Source organism: Brachyistius frenatus, unplaced genomic scaffold, assembly GCF_029030835.1.
Source record: "Brachyistius frenatus isolate BFR_SWC_R1_liver_20210118 unplaced genomic scaffold, ASM2903083v1 Contig_6, whole genome shotgun sequence".
Classification (NCBI taxonomy): Eukaryota; Metazoa; Chordata; class Actinopteri; family Embiotocidae; genus Brachyistius; species Brachyistius frenatus.
In genome coordinates this window covers 4,463,974-4,483,694 of record NW_027210605.1, presented here as the reverse complement: position 1 = coordinate 4,483,694, position 19,721 = coordinate 4,463,974, and the positions used below count along the sequence as shown (strand labels likewise).

Here is a 19,721-nt window from a genome sequence, read left to right as displayed (position 1 = left end):
GTTTTTTTAATTACTTGGAAAACATTAAAAAAAAAAAAAAAAAAAAAAATTGGTAGATTTTGTTGTACCAGCATACTGTATACTGTAGTTGTATAAATTTAGAACAAAGTCCTAAAGACCAGGAAAACCGGAGATCCCCAATGTGATTTACAAGGTTTGCAGGTTTAGTTGCACGGGGTTTATGCCTGCGGTTCGCCTTTCTGCTCTTGAGCTTAAAGGACAGCTGAATATTTAGTTGAGGGGGGATAGTTATGTGTGCAATGTGGCAGAGGCTCCAGGGATACCCAGAGTTGAGTTACCACCACACTGCAGGATGAGCACTTTCACTGCCAAAAAAACTAACCGTGCCTGTGAGATGCACGTGCAGAGGAGTAGGGTAACACCTCTCAAGCTTACATCAGAAATAAGTATTATGCTATTTACAGTCAATCTGCTGCCTGTTTCCAATAGCTCTCCTGAGTGAATGATTATAGTGAATACTTTTCAACACTTCAAGCTACACACACTCCAGAAATAACAAACTGTATTTATACATATTTATTCAGCAGTTAGAAAATCTGTATTTATATGCGTAATTCTAAAATGAACTTAAAAAATAAATGTTTTTTTTCCCCTTAACTGTTTAAACATGTCGAAAGGTCTCTGAGTTGAACTTTCATAGTTAGAGAAAACTGAAGAAATACATGACACATATTTACAGTGGTACTACTGAAAGTACTTTGACTTGACATTTTCTAGAGAAGACAGGGCAGTCCATTTTTGCCCTCAGTTCTGCTTCTGAATGCTTAAAATGAAACATCAGTGTGACTCCTGTATCTCTGACTAGAAACCTAACCAGCCAGACAACCTTAAATCGACTCAGAGAACATGACTACGTGTAGGTAGTGTTGCACTTTCTTTTTTCAGAAGTCTTGTTCCCAAAAGCTTAATGAATCCATCAATAAAGTCTTGCTAACCATCAAACAACATTCCCTTTGTCACATAGAGGCAGTTCTCCAAAGTCATCTGCAGAAGGCCTTATTCAGCTATTCAGCTGAGTTCAAGCTTGCATATTAACTAATCAGAATTGTGTAGGCTGCCATCGAAGAGGATCACGGTGCACAGTAAAAACCTCGGTCACAGTTGTTCTGGAAATCAAACTCTAGAAATAATTTGTTATGGCCGTGGAGATAATGAAGGTGGCAGAACAATTTGAAAAATCACTCCTTGTACCTCAAAGTAATAAAACACAGACTCCATGTGTGGCAACCTGGTGAGTAGACAGTCCAAATGTTTCATTCATCCACAGGCTATGAGCCCTTCAGAGGACAGCATGTGGGAATTATCTGGTCGGAGAAGTTACCTGCCAAATTATATCCACTTTAAAAATATATATATAATACTATATAAACATATATACACATAGACAACGATCAACATCTATTACCTTTAAAGATTGAAGTTATTCAAGGGAAGTCTGAATATTCTGCCTTTGTTACTTTGTGCTTTTGTGTTTCTTTTGCAACACCATTTAAAAGCTCTGACCTCATGGTTGCCAAGTTAGGCAGTGGGAGGGATATGCAGGTTAGGGTTATAGTAAAGGGTAAGTGATATAGGGTGCATTAAAGGGTAGGTGCTAAACCGAAGAAAACCAAGGGAAAGGTTTGGTGCATCGGGAGTAGAGTCAAATCTGTTCTCGGCCAAATGGTGATCAATATTGGATGATCGCGTCCCTCAATGAGGGAATCAGCTCTGTTTTTGCAATTAGCTCCACGGAGGCACATAGACAGGCCAGCTTTAATCTCTTAAATAAGAGATAGCCATGCTAAAGGCATAATTTAAAACCATTTTGATATTAAAAAAAAAAAAAGAAAAAAAAAAGCATCTCTCTGGTCCCTTTAGCATTTTCCTCTAAACCTCTAACAATAAAGAAGGTACACAGTAATAGTAAGCTGGCTCCGTCGCTACGCCCGGGGCATAGCTGCCGTGATTTAATTAGCCGGCAGAAAGACGTGGAAACAGCTTGTTCATGCAGAGTAGATGCTGTGGGGGGTGTACCCCAGCAGGAACTCTCCAACTCCTACAAAGTACACAACCTGGGCAATGCCAAAGAGTGGGGCAATAACCAGGGCCCGGCAGCTGGCTCCTTTGAGGAAAGCACCGGGACCTTCTTTTCTTAGGATCTTTCTGCAATGCAAAGGAGAGCATAAGGTCAGCATGTAACGTACAATATTCATGCCAACCCAGGTGGAGGAACAGCACAATGTTTGATGATGTTGCTCAAACCAGTGATTAAGATATGATTACCTGACACAATCCACCACTCCATTGTAGGTTTCTTCATTCGCTCCTTTTTTGAGGGATTGTAGCCTTGTTTTGACAACTGCAAAACACACACAACTGACTTTAGTTGAGAATTACTCAAATATATAATCAACTTAAAATGAAACTGGTGTTTATTTCCCAGTCCCCTAAGCAATGACGAGTTATTTGCATAGACTTAGTCCCTCACCGTCAAAGGGGCTGACAGCCACAGCAGCAATGCATCCAGCCAAGCAGCCAGACATAAAGGACCAATAGAAAGGCACAGATGGGTCTTCAGATGAATGCTGGCCAAGCTGGTGCAGATGTGCAAAAAGAGGGAAGTACACAACGGAGAAAGGGATGTCCCTGAAAAGAACAAAAAGAAACACATTAATAGACCAGTGACAAAATGAAGCAGAGGAAGTGAGAGCAAGCATTAAATCACATCTCACCTCATCAATGTGGCCCCAAGTCCCCTGTACAGTCCTGTGACTCCTTTGGTCCTCAGCAGCTCTCTGGTGATCTCTATGGCGGACACTCGCGTCACTTGAGGTGCGGGTCTGGTGTTGTAGGAACGGCTCAGAACAGCACTGGTCCTTCCCATCTTCAGAGTTGTTACCACACTTGGCATCACCCTCTGCTGGGCCGCTGGCAGACACAGGAAATTTTACCTTTTTTTTTACTGGGGTGAAAAACATAACATCCCGAACAGACAGCTAATTCATTCTGCTGATTTTCCTTTTTTGACTAGATAGCATGAAGTAAATTTTTATCCAAAAGGGCTGGAGATGGTCTTACCTAGCCTGCCCGCATCCTGCAGCTGGATCTTAAGCATCTCCATGGGTGTGGTAATAGTGACCTGGCACATCCCGGCACAACATCCCGCCAACATCTCCTTGACCACGGTCAACTTCGACCTGAGGACACATGTTGATGACTGGGTTAAAAAAAATCAAGACTAAGATTGGAACATAATATAAGGAGTCCGTCTTTCCCATTTTGTATGACTCGCCCATCTTTGCTCAACTGATGGCGAAAGAAGTCATTAGCAGCCAGTTTGATGGCCTTCTCTGGGGTTACCAGGGTGAGATTCACTGCAGCACCTGCAACAACAAGCACCTCTCATGACAAACTTGATTCCAAGGAAACAAAAACTCAACCAGTAACACTGAAACATACACACACGGCAGTCTGACAGCAAATTTTGCACAACAGTAATCCAAAAACACAGGAAGATATTAAAAAAATCTAGTAGCATTTCGATTTGCAAGATGTCTGTAAATAAAATTTGCTCCACTCCCTGGATTACAGCTGTTATCAGTCCAATAGAGAAGAAATAGTTTGTGGGAAGCATAAAATGGCCATAATTTCACTGCCAGCAGTAAATCAGTTTCACTGTCTAACAAGATGGACACAGTTTGCATAAATTTGATCCAAGCAATGATATGCAAAGCTGCATTTTCTTTCAAAGTCTGATTAAACTGTACAGTTTGGTTTCAACCACACGTCAAACGTATCAGTTCCACCATTTTTAAAAATCGAAACACGACACAGGTTAATACATCTGCCAGTTTAAGTAGCAAAAGTAGGGTAAGTGCCTTCTACAGTGTATCCCATTCAAGGTCAACAATCACTCTTTAAAACTGCTACAGACAGTCTGTGTCGTCTTACCTCTGTAGATGCCAAAGTAACCTTCAGATTTAACTGTCTTTATCAGGCAATCCATCCTGACGAGAAGGGAAAACAACGAGACACAGTTTAGCTTCACAGAGAAAGTTGTAACATTATGTCCCGCGATGTCAAATTATGATCTGCGATCACAAAACAGGTCTCGTGTTACTAAATACTGAGAATCTTCACACTCTGAAGATCCCTCCATGGTGGAGAAAACAGCACTTTCTGAATCAGTTTCTGAGACGTGTTACTTGATAGACAGCTTGGTGTCGCTGAAAGGTGTTGATGAATATGCTGACAAAGAACTTTTGTATGTGTGTGCATTTCGATTCAAGAGAAAGAGCAGGATTTTGACAAACTATCTGTGATCTTTCTTTTGGCAGGTGTGCTTCTCACATGTTCCTGTAGATTTGCTGCTCGCTGCGCTGGTTCTGCAGGCGGGTCTTGGCCAGGTCGATAGGGAACACGCAGGTGACTCCTACCATGCCTGCAATCCCTCCGTTGATCAGTTTGGCTGGTAGGCTGTACAAGGACAAGTCACAACAGGCCGTTGTGAATGAGGTGGGGCACTGAACTGAAGCAGTGTAATGATAAAAGTATTATCTGCATGTCAAAGTTATTTGTTATGCTTCTTAAAGAGTAGCTGTGTAACATATGTGAAGCATTAGCTTTGCAACAGAGCTGAGTATAGAATGACTTCCTCTGGCGATCTGGTCATCCCAAAATAACTTGTTGACAGAATATGGCAAACAACTTAAAAGTGCATAAGGTTGTTGCACATCGCTGAGCTTTTAGCGCTAGAGAGACAACAGATGTCAAACTACAAGTGTTTACTCTGTAGGATTAATGAAAATAAATCATCAAAGCATGCTCTTTTACTATTCTTTAACATTGTTGGGCAGCTTCGTACCTAATCTGCTGTTGCTGGGCCATGACTCTTGGCTGTTGTTGAGTGCAAATGTTGGTCAGCACAAAGGAGGAGGCTGCAGAGAGAGAGCAGGCTGAGAGTCCCTGAGAGACACTGAGCAAAGCAAGAGTAGAAAGAAGCTCAGGGTTATATATATAGAGAGAGGAACGTCCAGCCCTGCAGATCCAAGCATAATCCGACATCACTCTCCACCCACTGCGCTCTACCAGCCAAGAAACGGAGCCAGGGTCGGTCATTGCTTGACCAAAATTACCAAACACCTTTCAAGGATACACCTGCCAACTGCCTGAGGGGAATTAATTTCAGATGCAACCAGCTCTTTGGCTCTGAGCTTTAGAATTGCAAACAAACACTCATATGTAAAATCACAAAACTCTGTTTATTTATTGAAATAACATCTCATTAGATTTATTGCACCCAGAATATTTAGGTCAGAAAAATGAGAGAAGCTGATGACAACAAATACTGACTGCGCAAAAGTTGATGTAATACAAGGCCTGGTTAATTTCCCTCACATATACTTAATAGCATTTTGCATATAATCCCTTCCATAAACAAAAACAAATAGATTGGAATTAATAAAGCTCCTCAAGAAGAAATTCAAATGCAGCAAAAAGTGTGACTCTCGCACATTTTGTTCAAGTTTTAGTTTCTAAAATGTAGTTTAATGGATATCAAATACAGAGCTCGAAAGCGCCCCTAGTGCTCAATTTGGTTATCACAGCCATTACGTGATGATTTGGGAGTCCGGGGATCAATTATATTGCTTTGATTATAATCGTTACTGTTCAAGGGCCACCACCATTTTGGGTGTAACAGTTCAATTAAAATTAGTGGCGCTATCTAAATATTTTTAAATAAGAGTGACCCGTAGCTGGCAGTTTATTTAGCTATACAGGCCCTCACACATCAGACAGTAATATGGGACAGTAGTTTTGGAAGTTAACTGTTGCTGCTGAATATATTTTAACGTTAAAAATGCATAACCTTATTTATATACTAAATTTTTCCCACTTTACAGACCTTCTTTATAGTCTGGTTGGCTTCATGTGCTGATAACTAGCGACTTATCGACGTCAATGCTGTATGCAAATAAAGCATGCACAACCCACCTTAAAAATGAAATGAAGAGAGGTTCCTCTGTCAACCTGTCCTCTCTGCGCGCCTCTGTAGGACTGAATGAATGGATGGGCGGACCGTGGAAACGCAAGCGCCAGCTATAGGTGTGTTTTTGACCTGACTTCTTGACCAATGAAAATGATTTCTTTGTAAAGTGGGGAAGACCACCTCGTCTTGCGGCAAGCAGAGGCAACATCTTACAGTTATTAGACGACGTTTCTCACAGACTTTTAAAACAGTATGTAACTCAGAACACATATGGGTACATTTAGATTAGTGCCATCGTGCTATTATTATACCTTCGTCTTGTTCGGAGAGAAATTTAATATGTGCATGTATACGCTGTGTACATACAAGTGAGGTGTGTATGTGTGATACCCCGCAGAAATACTGGTGAGACAAATTAACATAAGCATCCCCCTTCCAAATCAACATATCAGTGCAGAAATTCGAGATTTTATAGAGAAATGCAAGGATCATGCCCATTTATTTTCACTTATTTGTATTCAGTTCATTTATTCACTCAGGCAATACAATTGAAAATGGTAATGCATGCTCAGCACTGTTTTATTGCAATAATAATTGTCTAACAAACTAAACAAACAACACAAATAGCTCATGAGCGGAGATGTGCTACAATACAATAACATCAACAAGCAGAAACACAGCTGGTCTGTCTGGTTAATAGCAGTGCCAGTTGCTATAATTGTAAATTGTTTTATTGTCAGGTTTCCAAAGCAGTCTGGTTCTGGTTCTTCACACTGCCAAGTGTCATTTGGCACCGGTCATAAGAGAATCGGCTGGGGTGGACACAACGGTGTGTGCGTGTGTCACAGCGCCTGCAGCTGCAGCAGTGGGCAGCAGGATAATACAGCTGTGGGTTGACATCCTGAGGGCAGCCAGGAACATGGGCAGCCCGGTACACCAGGGAGAGAGGCACACAGCTACGCTGTATCAAGAAAGTCCTCCCAAACCGTCCCCTCAAATTGGTGTCCTGTAGCAGAGGAAGCAGGGCTGTTAGAGACTGGGCTGTCGTCGAACAGAGCAACAAGGTATTGTTAAGCTTTTAAGAGTTGGGATGTGTGATTTACAGAATGGGTTATGATTTGGTAGATCATTATCACACTTTCTAAATGGGAGTACATGCTGCTTACACCCATCCAATTTACCTAAATGTATAACCCAGGCCACAAGCGTGTTGCCTAAAATATTTTTGTCGTGAACATCATAAAAACACCACTTATTCTCACACTTTGTTCTAAATATGCCACCTTTCTGCATAATTTGTCACGCTCAGAAGAATTATTAGTGTGAGAGTGTGTAGCGGTTATCACCTGTGTGTAACAAAAGCCGCTGCAGATGGTAGTGTTGACAGCCACACACTGGGTGCAGTCTTGCCTCTCAATCCATAAGGTATGATTCTTTAGCACACAAGCACACACTGTCCCAGCCATCACCGCACACAGCAGCGAGCATTTCAACACAAGCCAAGGCATGCTGAAAGCAAACAGTGGAACCATCACACTTTTAATACAGAAAAGGTTAGACACACTCAGGACACTGTCATTGCAACAATTTGGTCAATTTCATGCAAATCTAAACTGAAGAGAAAAGACATACCTTGACTTGTGACCTTATTCATGAAATTACACAGGTGTCAGTAGACAGCAAAATACATTTAGTTTTATAGCAGAGGAAATTATTCCGTTATCTAAAAAAAATTTTTTTAATTTTTTTTTTTTTTTAGACAAATGATATTTCTTTTTGTAGATTCACCCTCTCTGCGTCCTTTTAGTTGCCCCAACTGTGAATATCTGTAAAAATCGAGGATGCCCATCCTCTTTTATGGAGAGCTTAATCTACCTTGAGTGCCCCAGTAAACTTCAGTCAACACTATCACTCCACACATCACATGTCAGCTGTCTACTTTGTTTAGAGTGCATGGATGTAGAGTGTTTATTTTTTTACAGGTCACACTGAAGAGTATGGGCTCAACCGGGAAGGAGCAGGAAGACGCAGGTGTATTACTGGACAGAAATAATGTCACAGCAGGTCGAGAACGCTGCCGAACAACATCTGTGACACCCACAAACACTAGTCATACAACACCGCCATCGAACATGTTGGGCTGGTCAAAACTGATCCATGTGTTTGATTCCACACGTTTTAGTTCAGAAGTCCGTCTACCACACCAGTGTTTTGAAGTCCAGCAATTTTCCTCAAAAATGAATCTGTTGTTAAAAGGGATATCTTGAAGTCCAATTAGTGTTGGCAAATGTAAATAGTAAGACACTTATTTAGTAGCATAAATGCTTATTTGTGCAACTTCATGATAAACTGATCAAACAATCCATTGACAAACCAGTAATGAATTAAAAGTTAGTTTTGAGATATGAAAATAAAAGCTGATACGTTTTGTCAGGTTTTTTTTATTCATAAAAACAAACACATGCAAAAGTAATCCAATTTAGACAAAATTGAAAATCCTCTAGATTTTATATTTTCCCTCTGGGCTAGAAAATATGATCTATAAATAAGTTTATTTTACTAAATGATAATAACAAATTATTCTCCATTAAATGCAATTATTGATATTGGTCTAGTCTATCTGATTCTGGGTCAGCACTCACATGTTTACCTGTGTAAAGGTTGCAGCCTCATTGTCTAAGCCATTAATTGTCCCACAGTTCCCATCTGTTCCAAGTGGAAGTGGCCATGTGCCCTCAGCTTTCTACCCAAAAAGTTGTCAATAAAAATGTTCAGAAAACAGAATTAAGGATAAAGAATCCTGAATTCTTCTGGCGATCCGATTTTTAGGAACTGTAAGTTTGAAGAACTTGTTTGTGTGTTGAATGTCCAGTACGCCAAGATTTAATTCAAAAGAGTTAAATGATCAGGTTTAATTATAATTAACATGTCCAAAATAAAATGTCACTTGTTGATTCAGGCTTGTTTTTACTTTTGAGAAAACCTAAAAGGCAGCCTTTTTATGTGGGTAAAATGCTTCCATCATCCATAAAAATATCTGTAAAATTGAGCTGATAAAAAAATACATATTAGGTTTCTTTAAGAAAACAGCTGTTGACAAACAGCCTCCTTATAACTCTGTACTGAAACACAGTAATGTGAGCATTATTTTTGTACTTAAACCCACTGTATGATGCTATTAAGTTGAGATTTTGCCACTATTTTTTTCTTCTGACCTGGCCTCTCTTTCTGTTTCTCTGTTTTTGCTCTACATTTATCATGATGGGTCACAGTTACATAACAAAGCCATCAGATAATTACAACAAAGTGGGTCGTGGACAGTTCACCAATTATCTCTCCTGACACACATCCAGTGTTTTTGAAACCAGTGGATCATCATTAGTGTGAGGTGAGGGTCATGAGGCAGTCAAAACTACAGATTTATCTCTCTGGTGGGGTGACCAGGTGTCCCTTTTAATGTGGGACTGCAGAGCCTTTTTTATCCCTTGACCCAGGCCTTAAATATTGAGACAATGTCCTGCATTCTGATTAGCCCTAGTCAACACCACAGGACAGACATTTTTTCTGAAATGTGTCTTTTTTTCTGAAGTATATAAAGAAAGCGGGAAGGCTGTTCGATGTTAATCAGAATTCACATATGTGGGTCAGGTGCAGGTTAGTCTGTTGCCATCTTTGCTGACGACTCTAGCTTCCTTTTATGCTTACTGTACCAATATTTACACAGCATGGGACTTCAAAAAGTTCCAATCAAATAAATCATATTTGTTTGGTGCTTCACGTGCTAAATACCTAACACGAACCCTGAGAGTATATTGTGTGTGTTTTCTGAATTGGGGAGACATATCAAAGTTTTAGATGCCCTGTCAGCATTGGTAACATGTCCCACATTACCCAATACCAACAAACCTTTTGCCCAACATTCAGTTTGTTGGGATCTGGACATCCTACTGGGCGTCAGTAGTGTGTCAGTTCTGTGCTTTACTTTATTTAAATGAGTAAAATCTTCAAACAAACAAAAATTATAAACTAATTGACATTTAAATTATGAATGGGTATACTGTAAATGGTAATGTTTGTGTTTCCTTGCATACTGTATGGTTTTAATGACAGGCTTAAAAAAGGTCTGAACCAAAATGAATGTTGCCCAGCAGCATTGTTGTGGCTGCAGTCAGGTGCACTTCTCAGGCACGTGGACAGAAATGTTCAGAACTAAAAGGGCAGGTCATTCGACTGCCCTTTCCGTGACTTGGTTATCATCACAACATCTGCAGGTGATGTGTGGGGTTTTACTTCTGAGGCTCTCTGTTTCAGATCAGATGGGTAACTCTACACGCTCTAATAGGACCATGAAACTGGGTCAGGCAGAAACATGAACATCTTTTGTTTTATGGGGGCCGTGGCCCGGCCGTGACCCGAGGTCAGCAGATCACACAATGACCAGCAGGACATTTTCAAAGAGTTTAACAAGACATTTTTCATTTTCAAAATTTGTTATTTGACTTATTTGTTACTACACCTAGCAGAAGAGCAATATTGAAAGACATTAATATCTCATTAATACCATCCTGCATCCTGACTACATTTAAAAACTATCACAAAATACATTTGAAAACTAAAAACTAACAACTGTGTAATATTAAGAGCATTTAATGAGGTATGTCTTTATCAGTAAGAATAGGCTGTGGTCATACAGACATTGCTAACAGCTGTCTCTTATTGGATGAACTGGTCTTGGGTCTTGCTTGTGTCAATGTCATATCCTCACACCACATATAAATATATACAGTATATATTAGAAAATATCACAAAAACAATAAGTTCATCAGGAAACACCAAACACATTACTTTCTCATAACATTATAACATGAACATGAACCATGTGGTTCAATTGTGTTCAGTGTGTAATTTCAGTGGCATTCTGTGCAGAACATTGATGCGCACTCGCCTCTGAGATGCAGAAATATTTTCAATAACACAGAATTTCAGGATAGATGCAGATCCATGATTTTAATTCTTATAATGACCTTCCACTACAATCCAGATTTGTTTTTATCTTCTTAGATCGCTAGTGTTCTGCAGTCCTCAGTTTAGTGGACTATTGAGAAATCAAAGCTGTGGCGTTTAAGGCGCTCAAATTATGGATATAATCTACAGAGCAAAACACAATAGACTACACTATCATAACCGTATTTTTTACTTCTTTTTTTTTTTTTTTTTTTTTTAAATTCAAACCCAAATAATTGACATTTGATTGAGTTGTTTAATTGTATTATTGTTGGTATGGTATGTGTGATATGTTTAATGGTTCTTGTGTCTAATGCTGAATAAAAACGCATATAAGAAAGTATGAAAATTGTGGGAGGAGAGTAGTCTGAATTGGGTCCTGGAGTTGTGCTCCACCTCACACATCGCGCTCAGCCGCGAGCGGTGAGTGTCAACATCCACCGGAAGCGCTGACTACGCCGCCGAGTTTCTCCTGCAACAACTGCTCATGATGACCTATATTTTCTATTCACTCGCTCACCTGAATCAGCTGTTAGGGTAGCATTTGGCTCTTGTCTCAGACCTTCCCCGAGGTGATTTGTGGAGCAGCTAGTGCTCTGCAAGTGATCTCCACAGTGAACTTCCGCCCACATGGTTATAATGGAACGTGGAAAGGTATTGTTGTAGTGATTTATCGACATGTACTTTCTGCGATGGTTTGAACAATATTTTACTGAGTATTTTGTGATTAAAAAAAAAAAAAATAAGTGTAACACAAAGATTTGAGTCGTTTCCTAACTAAAAACAAATGTGAACCTGACGGGGCATGCTGGGAAACAAATCCGTCTTCTAATTATTCCGATCAGTCAGGAGCGTTTCTTCATTCAACTGCATGAAAACCTGCGAACCTTCCTATCAAAAACAGACAGTCGGTTAAATGTGGCAAACTTTTAAGTGGGCTACAACAGAGAGGCTTTACTTAAACTATGGTTAATATGTAAATGTATATGTTAATTCAAATTGCATTCAAATTAGATCTACATTATTTATTTGGACAGAAATTTGCTACTTTAAAAATGTTGGCACAGCGTGTGAGAACCTTTAGTGTTTCCTCCTATTTTAATGTCATAATGTATAGCATGTAATTAAGAATAAGATAAATAGCAGGCCTGTAATATAATAGACAACCCTAAAAAATTCAAAGCAATACAGTTGAAAAAAAAACGACAACAACAGATTTTCCATAACCTCTACATTCACAGCACTTACAAGCAAATTATTCTGAATTTACTTGAATGTAGCAGTTGACGCCATGTTTCTTGCTGTGACTTCATTTGGCCACTAGATGGCAGACAAACACAATCTCGTGTTTGGTTCTCAGTCATGAAGTGGGAAGCTGTGTTGATGCATCTTTTGATTAATCAGTTTGTTTGAGTCTGCTTCTCGGGCAGATGTATAATGCACATGAGAAGAAATGTGTGATGGAACCTCATATTTCAGGGAGGTGTAATTAACTCAAAGCCATAAAGTTCAGTGGGACAGGTTGGAAATGGTCATATTACAGCTGGCTTGCAAATAAATGTGGTCCTGAGCCCACAGGTAAGGTATTTATTGTTTTTTCCAAATGAAGGAATTCAGGCTGAGTCGACATTAAACAGCATAGCTTTTCAAACACGCAGACAGCGCCGTAGGCGGCAGAAAACACCCTGCTTCTATGGTCGTATAATAAATATCCAAGGCAAGGTCCTCTTCACATGGAGAGCCGACAGCAAAGGAGGAGTCTGTGAACATCTTGAGCGACACAGAAAAACAATTTTAATGTGAAAGAACTGTGGACTTTCAGAATGAAATTAGAAAATCGCGACATCCCCAAGGACATCATGTAAATCTGTTTCCTGTTTTGTTCCATCTGTTTTGTCTCTTATATGATTCTTCTAACAGCAGTTGCTAACACATTTCGCTTTACGGGCCAATATGGCAAAGACATAATAATAACAAACCTGCAAGTGTTTTTCCAGGTTTTATGCTAACTGAAAAGAAAGACAGCCTGTTTCAATTTGGGAGAGGGAGACATTTCTGGGGCCATTTTTGAGTGACCTTGGTACACCTCAGGAGGAAGAGGAAATAGTTTGACCCAAATCATCACTGGTGTCCTTGAAGACACACACTTATTAATAACCTCAGGAATCTGGAGACCACCTCTAGTCCTCTCTCCACCACTCCTCCCATCGTCTTCCCCTCCTCTCCTCTGTCATCGTCACTCTCATAACTCTTATTGCACCTCCTTTTTTTGGTCTGTGTGCACCTTCACTTTCATTCACACAGACCCATGAGGCCCCCACAGGGGCTCAAAATCAATCTCAAAGTGCTTTAAATAATCAACCTAGTTGAGGAAGAGGGCTTACCAGTAACACGTACAGTAGCTCACTTCCTCACTGCTTATTTTTACTCCTTTCCCACTTTCCTCAAAGTGTGAGGACTGCCAGCTATCACAGGACTGATTTAGATTTTCCTTTTGATTTCGTATTTGCCTCGTTAGCATTTATTTCAGACGTCTTGATTTGATGTATTTTTTTAGTTTCATATGTATGCACGGACTTGCCTTTTCCTTTAATTTACCTCTGATTTTTGTGTTTGTTTGGCCAATAATTTGTATATAATAGTTTGATTTTGCATATCATTAAATTTTTCCTGCACTTTTCCTTCAGTCTTGCAATGTGACTTTAGTTTTTGATGCAGGTTGTACACATGCCCGTTCCTTTATTTGCTTACAAATGACTCATAATGGAATCAAAAAGGCATTTGCTTAAAAAAAAAAGAAAAAGAAAATCTAGTTGATTTTTTTGTATGTGGAGGGATAAGTAATTCACACTGCGAGTGTGTGAGCGCAAGATGCCTCACACACCTGCGTGTGTGTAAGAAACTGCCCATTTACTGATAGAGACAGGAGATAAAGGTTGTTGGCTCCGCGTAATTGGTGACCCCTTTCTCGGTAGATGTGACCTCCAGACAGCTGAAGAAATATCATCGATCACCCAGGACAAGGAATCTGAAAGCTGGCCTGTGGCCAACAATGAAACCGTCTTCTCCTCACCAGTTTGGGTAATTAACAACATCGTTCACGGAGTTGTATCTAGCTGAAGATGCTTCAAGCAATCCCCATTTCTGTCTGTTACAACCTTTAACTAATGAGCACTCCTGCCATTGAAGCTGCCACTATGAGTAAAACTTTTTTTTTTTTTTAAAACTGCAGCGTGACCAAGCTCTGATCTAAGAGACACACTAAATGAAAAAAACGGTTTGAAATCATGCTCTTTGTTCTTTTCCCCATTTTTTGTGCAAATTGCATTGTCTGGTAATTTTTTGAGGCTGCTATTGATTTTTAAAGGTATGCAAATTTGTCCCAACCCAGTGCTGAAGTCAATGAGGCAATGCCCGCCCTACATTACAACTCAAATATAGCTGCACCAATTAAGGCCAGCTACATTAAGCATGTGGGAGAAATCATTCTCGATTACTGTATTATTTATTTCTTGATGTCTGACTGTGCAAACATGTATCCAGTCAGCGGGAGACATAGGCGGGGGCTCTGGTGAGAAACAGCACACGTAATTGGACTCTGAATGTGAGCAGGATTGTAAGAGAAATGCATCTAATTCAGAATCATTTTTGTCATTTTCGCCCTGATTGTAGGTATAAATAATCAGTCTGTTTATCTTTCTGTTTAGTCTCTTTCTCTCGTTTCCTCTTGCTTTCTCTCGCCTCTGTCCTTCACGAAAGCTGTCAGAGGGGGAGTAAAGTAATTACAACCTGTCTCTGACCCACAATGGCCCGATGCCCAGCAAGGAGGGCCAACAGAGGGCCACAAAGAGAAGAAGAAGCAGAAAAAAACCCCACACGTATCGATAGACAAACTGAGGGAAAAGATGGGAGAAGACAACATAGAAGTTATAGCAGTGGAGAAGAAAAAAACAGAGAGGACAGTGACCAAGCAAAGGATGCTGATGAGTGACAGATCGAGGGAGGAGAGCGCAGACGAGATGAAAGGACAGGGGGTGAGCAGCATGGCAGAGGGAGAAAGGGAGGGTAAGCTTCCGACAAAAGGAAGTGGGAGAACATCCAGTAAAACACATGGTGAGTGAGTGCATCTGCGTGTGTGTGCATGCATTCTCTCAACATGTTTGAGCAACAACATGGCAGGGGAGTGCAGGCAGTAGATGGTCACAGCCTTAATAGCATTATATTACTTCATGCCAAATTTAAAAGGCTAGATTGCAGGCTGTTAGGGATTTAATTCTAAATTAAGCCCATAAGGAGGAAATTTGCATGTAAATCCATGTATCAAAGCATTACTCTACATGTGCACAACAATTAGAAGCATTGAAATCAGAGAGTTTAAGGCCACTGAGTGGGTGCCAGGATAGCTCATAAAGATGAACACGCATGCACACATGTAAATGTGCGCTCAAATCAGAATGATAATTGTCAAAATGCATCAATTGCTTTTTAACCTCCGGTTCACGCCGGGGAGGTTTATAATAACGGTTACACATCTAAACTCACGCACGCGCACACACTTGCGAGCACAAACACACACACACACACACACAAACACACACACGCTGTGAGTTAAGGCCAAGTGTGGCGATGAAGGGAGATAAAACGGTGCGAGTTGAGAGAGAAAGGGAAAGCTGAACATGACAAAGTGAGTGAAAGAGAGCCAGAGCCAGAGCGCTGAGCTCTCCTTCTAGATGGCTGCCGGCCTTGAAGCCTACCGACTCCGATTGGCACATTTGGAACAGGAATGTTTACTCTGGGTCATGAAAGCTATGAAGCGTTTTACTTTTGTTTGTTCTAAAGCTACAATTTGGTTGACCTCTCCTCTTCTCTCTTTGTCCAGCAGTGTAGTAACTAACTAACTAACTCAGTTTTGAGTGCCATGGCAGTGCTTATCATTGCAAATGACTCACATTCATAATTCATAATGAAGCATAATGGTCATATCCCACTCCTGTGAAAACCTTTTAGGAACCCTATACGGATGCTGTCTTGGCCATACCATTAGATCCTCGAGAAACCTTGACATTGCCAGAGGCATGAATAGTGTTGACCAGTGTTCAATAATTAATGAACACACACCTTATTGGATTCTTGAAATACCAGAGGTTGAAAGAGAATTTACTCAAGCACTATGCTTAAAGTTATGTGAAAAAATATATATACATCCCATGGCAATTGTTGGTTGTTGTTTTTTTCCACTAATTTGAACAAGCAAACGTGATACTCTACTGTGCCCATTTGACGCAATCACAAGGGAAATCTTTACAGTCATTTACTCAACAAAAAGATCAATAGATGTAATGTGTTTTTGTGGTAAAGTAAGTACACCCTTGGCATCAGAAGGCAGTATTGCTCCTCTCAGTCAGGATATACATTCTTGCATGATTGTCCACCGGATGTTTAAGTGCTATTAAGCATGTACTGCCCATTAAAATCGCCAAACAACATTTCAATTCAATTCAAATTTGGCCTCCATTTCTTCTTTTTGAGACATTGCTTTGTGGATTTGATAGCGTGCTGAGGATCGTTCTAATATGACGTTATGAGGCTTCTGGGGGAAAACATTTCGGTGCAAACGACCTGAACTGTGGCACAATGGCACTTGGGTGTTCCAACATGACAACGTGCCCACTTACAGCGATTTGAAAACTGGTGAGCCTCTTACCGACAACAACACCATCATTGCTCCCAAACCCCCTACTCACCGTATTCGACTCCCTGCGACATCCTTATGTTCCCCAATAATTTGACACAAACTTGAATGTGCACTCTCCACTCAAGTTTGAGGTGCATGGGGAAATCGCTGTGTACCCAGACCAGCGCTCACAAAAACGTGTTTACTCAGGCGCCGATGCTAATCGAGCACTGAATTTTGGAATACATACCCACAAAGGTTATAGCTTTTCGGTGCTCCACGCACGTCAGGGTTCTACTGACTGTTCACACACACAGGAGCAGTCACCAAACGTTTTGATTGGCCATCGTGTGTTCATTACAAACTAGTTTTGGTCTAATGTTCTTTTTGGGTCCGTGAAGGTTTTTTTTTACGGGCAGACTTCCCATGCAAGTCAAATTTGTGTAATTGACTTCTGATTGTAGACACTTGAACATTAACACCAACAGCTGCACGCCTTACCTGCAGAGTGATGCACTTTTGTGGTACTTGGAGACTGCTCCAGTTCTGGACAAATTGGCAGTGGTATGCAACTTACACCACTTGTTGCTACTTTTCCTCAAAGAAATTGGAGATCATTTGAAGTCTCTTGCCAGACTCATAGTCTTACACAACAATTTTATTTTCTGAAGTCCAGAGAGCTCTTTGGTACACCACACACATCTCAAAAGCAAAGGAAACAGCAGACCCCAGATGTCAGAGGTTTGAATAAGACAAGTTCCACTTCTTACTCTTTAAGGAGGGTCTAATCATTGGTTCCTAATCTGGAATCCCTTCTCCTAATGAGATGGATTTGAAGGCGTGATAAATGCCGAGGTGTACTTACTCTATCACTCAGTTGTGAAAATAAATGTGTGTTTCGAGACTTTTTGCTCCTATCTAATTACTTTTTCATCATATTACTGGTATTTTTGTTTTACTAGTAATAGATCTGAATACTCCTTCCACCACTGTCGAATACCCAGCAGGCAGAAACAAAAATATGAACATGTGGCAGTATAATACGATCCAATACATCAGCACTGGTTGTAAATGGTCATTAAGTTGCAAAGCAAAATTAAAACCCAACTTGGCGACTAAATTCAAAGCGGCGGACTTCCTGTTGAGTTGACGTAATGGTGCATCGGAACTTTTTTGTACGTCTAAGTGTGATACACATGTCTACCACATTTCGTGGATGTAGGTAAATGTAGCCGCCGGGGCATCTGTTTAGGGGGCGCTAGCCAGCCATTTGGCCACGCCCACTCGCGACTCTACTAAAATATGAAATTTTTCGCCGGGAGAGACGCGTGTGCCAACTTTCATGAGTTTTTGAACATGACAAAGCCTCCAAAAAAAATGCGGTTGTTTACGGCGAATAATAATAACGCGGAATAATAATTCCTTTAAGAACAATAGGGCTTTTGAACCATCGGTGCTCGGGCCCTAAAGAAGGTAATTATAGAGACAACATTTGACCCCACGCAAACAGGCATGTTGCGGTTTTTTTTGTCAAAACCTTGTGATTACAGTTTGCTTTAATATGCACCGTAATGTTGAGTGCAACCAGTGCAGAAACTTAAGAAGCCTTTACTGATGACACTTTATGCTGATATTTCTCTTATTCCTCATGTTTTGATCGCATCTCTCTCTCGCTCTGTGTTTTATACAAACACACACACACACACACAACTCTAGACAACTGTATTTTCAGCAAATGGAAGCTGCAGCAGATTCAAGGTCTGTGGTGAATGCTTGTTGAAAAAGACTGCAAGCACCTGGACAAAAAGGCAAAAGCATAATGTCACACTTGCGCGTGTGTTTGTGTGTTCGTATGTGAAGGCTGCTCGAGAAGAAAAGAGATATCTGTTGCTCCAGCATCAAACTGAACTTGCTCACGCTCTCTCTCTCTCTCTCACACACACACACACACACACACACACACACACACACACACACACACACACACACACACACACACACACACACACACACACACACACACACACACACACTTTCTCTCTCTCTCTTTCTCTCCCCCTCACACACACACACACACACACACACACACACACACACACACACACACACACACACACACACACACACACACACGCGCACACACACACATGCACACACGCACGCACACACAAGCATTCAACCTCACAGACGCATATACCCAGTACTTAGTTCCTGCGTCATTACAGTAGCCATCTGTCAGTATCCAGGCACACATACACGGACTTGGCCGTGTGCATGCATCCACTACTGAACACACAGGCGGCCTACACACACACACACACACACACACACACACACACACACACACACACACACACACACACACACACACACACACACACACACACACACACACACACACACGCACGCACATTTAAATATCTACATTCACGCAGGGAATATCTCACCCTGGTCACCCTTTCTGCCCTGCTAGTCTGATGGATTTTGCATAAAGCATTTGGTTCTTTGATCAATCTAGGAGGTGAAAGGTTTCCTGATTTCGGGTTTCTTATTTTTTTTCTCCTCCTCTCCCTCTCGTCTTTCTCTCCATCCCTACCCACATGAATCTGTCTGTTTGTCTGAGTCTGCCAAAGACTGATGTCATTGTCCACCAGTGTACTTCCAGTGGGTGAGATGAAATGAATGTTGAGGTATAATCCCACGGTTTAATCCTGACCACTCCCAATCCGCTGCCTGCACACACCGGACAGCCCGGAGAAACTCATATCAGAAAGACAGTTTTGTTTAACCATGAAAACATGCAGGGTTTGGAGGGGAGTGGAGGACACGCATTTGGGCCTCCAGCAGACTTTTAAAAAGATCTCACATTATTCAAAGATGCCCACCTGCTAGGCACAGAGTGTGTGTGTGTGTGTGTGTGTGTGCGTGCGCGTCTGTGTATGCGTGTGTGTGTGTGTGTGTGTGTGTGTGTGTGTGTTTGAGACAGATGAAGAGAGAGAAAGAGAGAGACAAAGGAAAAGACAGAGAGCCTGTGTGAGAGAGAGAGACAGT

At 40.9% G+C, this 19,721-nt stretch overlaps 1 protein-coding gene across 1 annotated transcript; it reads right to left on the bottom strand.

The window, feature by feature from the left end:
- Positions 1-507: 507 nt before the first annotated feature.
- LOC138637298 (mitochondrial glutamate carrier 1-like) lies at positions 508-4,974 on the bottom strand. The gene is made up of 9 exons (XM_069725852.1): positions 4,868-4,974; positions 4,354-4,479; positions 3,955-4,010; positions 3,292-3,386; positions 3,082-3,193; positions 2,736-2,931; positions 2,492-2,649; positions 2,287-2,362; positions 508-2,166 (listed from the first exon to the last, which is right to left on the bottom strand). Exons 1-9 carry the CDS (start codon positions 4,888-4,890, stop codon positions 2,007-2,009), a joined length of 1,002 nt encoding a protein of 333 aa, XP_069581953.1. The 5' UTR covers positions 4,891-4,974; the 3' UTR covers positions 508-2,006.
- Positions 4,975-19,721: the final 14,747 nt, after the last annotated feature.

What these genes read in the sequence shown, in the direction of transcription:
- LOC138637298 (XM_069725852.1), bottom strand. Translation starts at nt 4,890, where the DNA reads ATGGCCCAGCAACAGCAGATTAG. An exon ending in TTACTTTGGCATCTACAGAG is followed by an intron (nt 3,387 to 3,954) that starts GTAAGACGACAC and finishes TTGTTGTTGCAG; the next exon opens with GTGCTGCAGTGAATCTCACC. An exon ending in GGCTGTCAGCCCCTTTGACG is followed by an intron (nt 2,363 to 2,491) that starts GTGAGGGACTAA and finishes TGTGTTTTGCAG; the next exon opens with TTGTCAAAACAAGGCTACAA.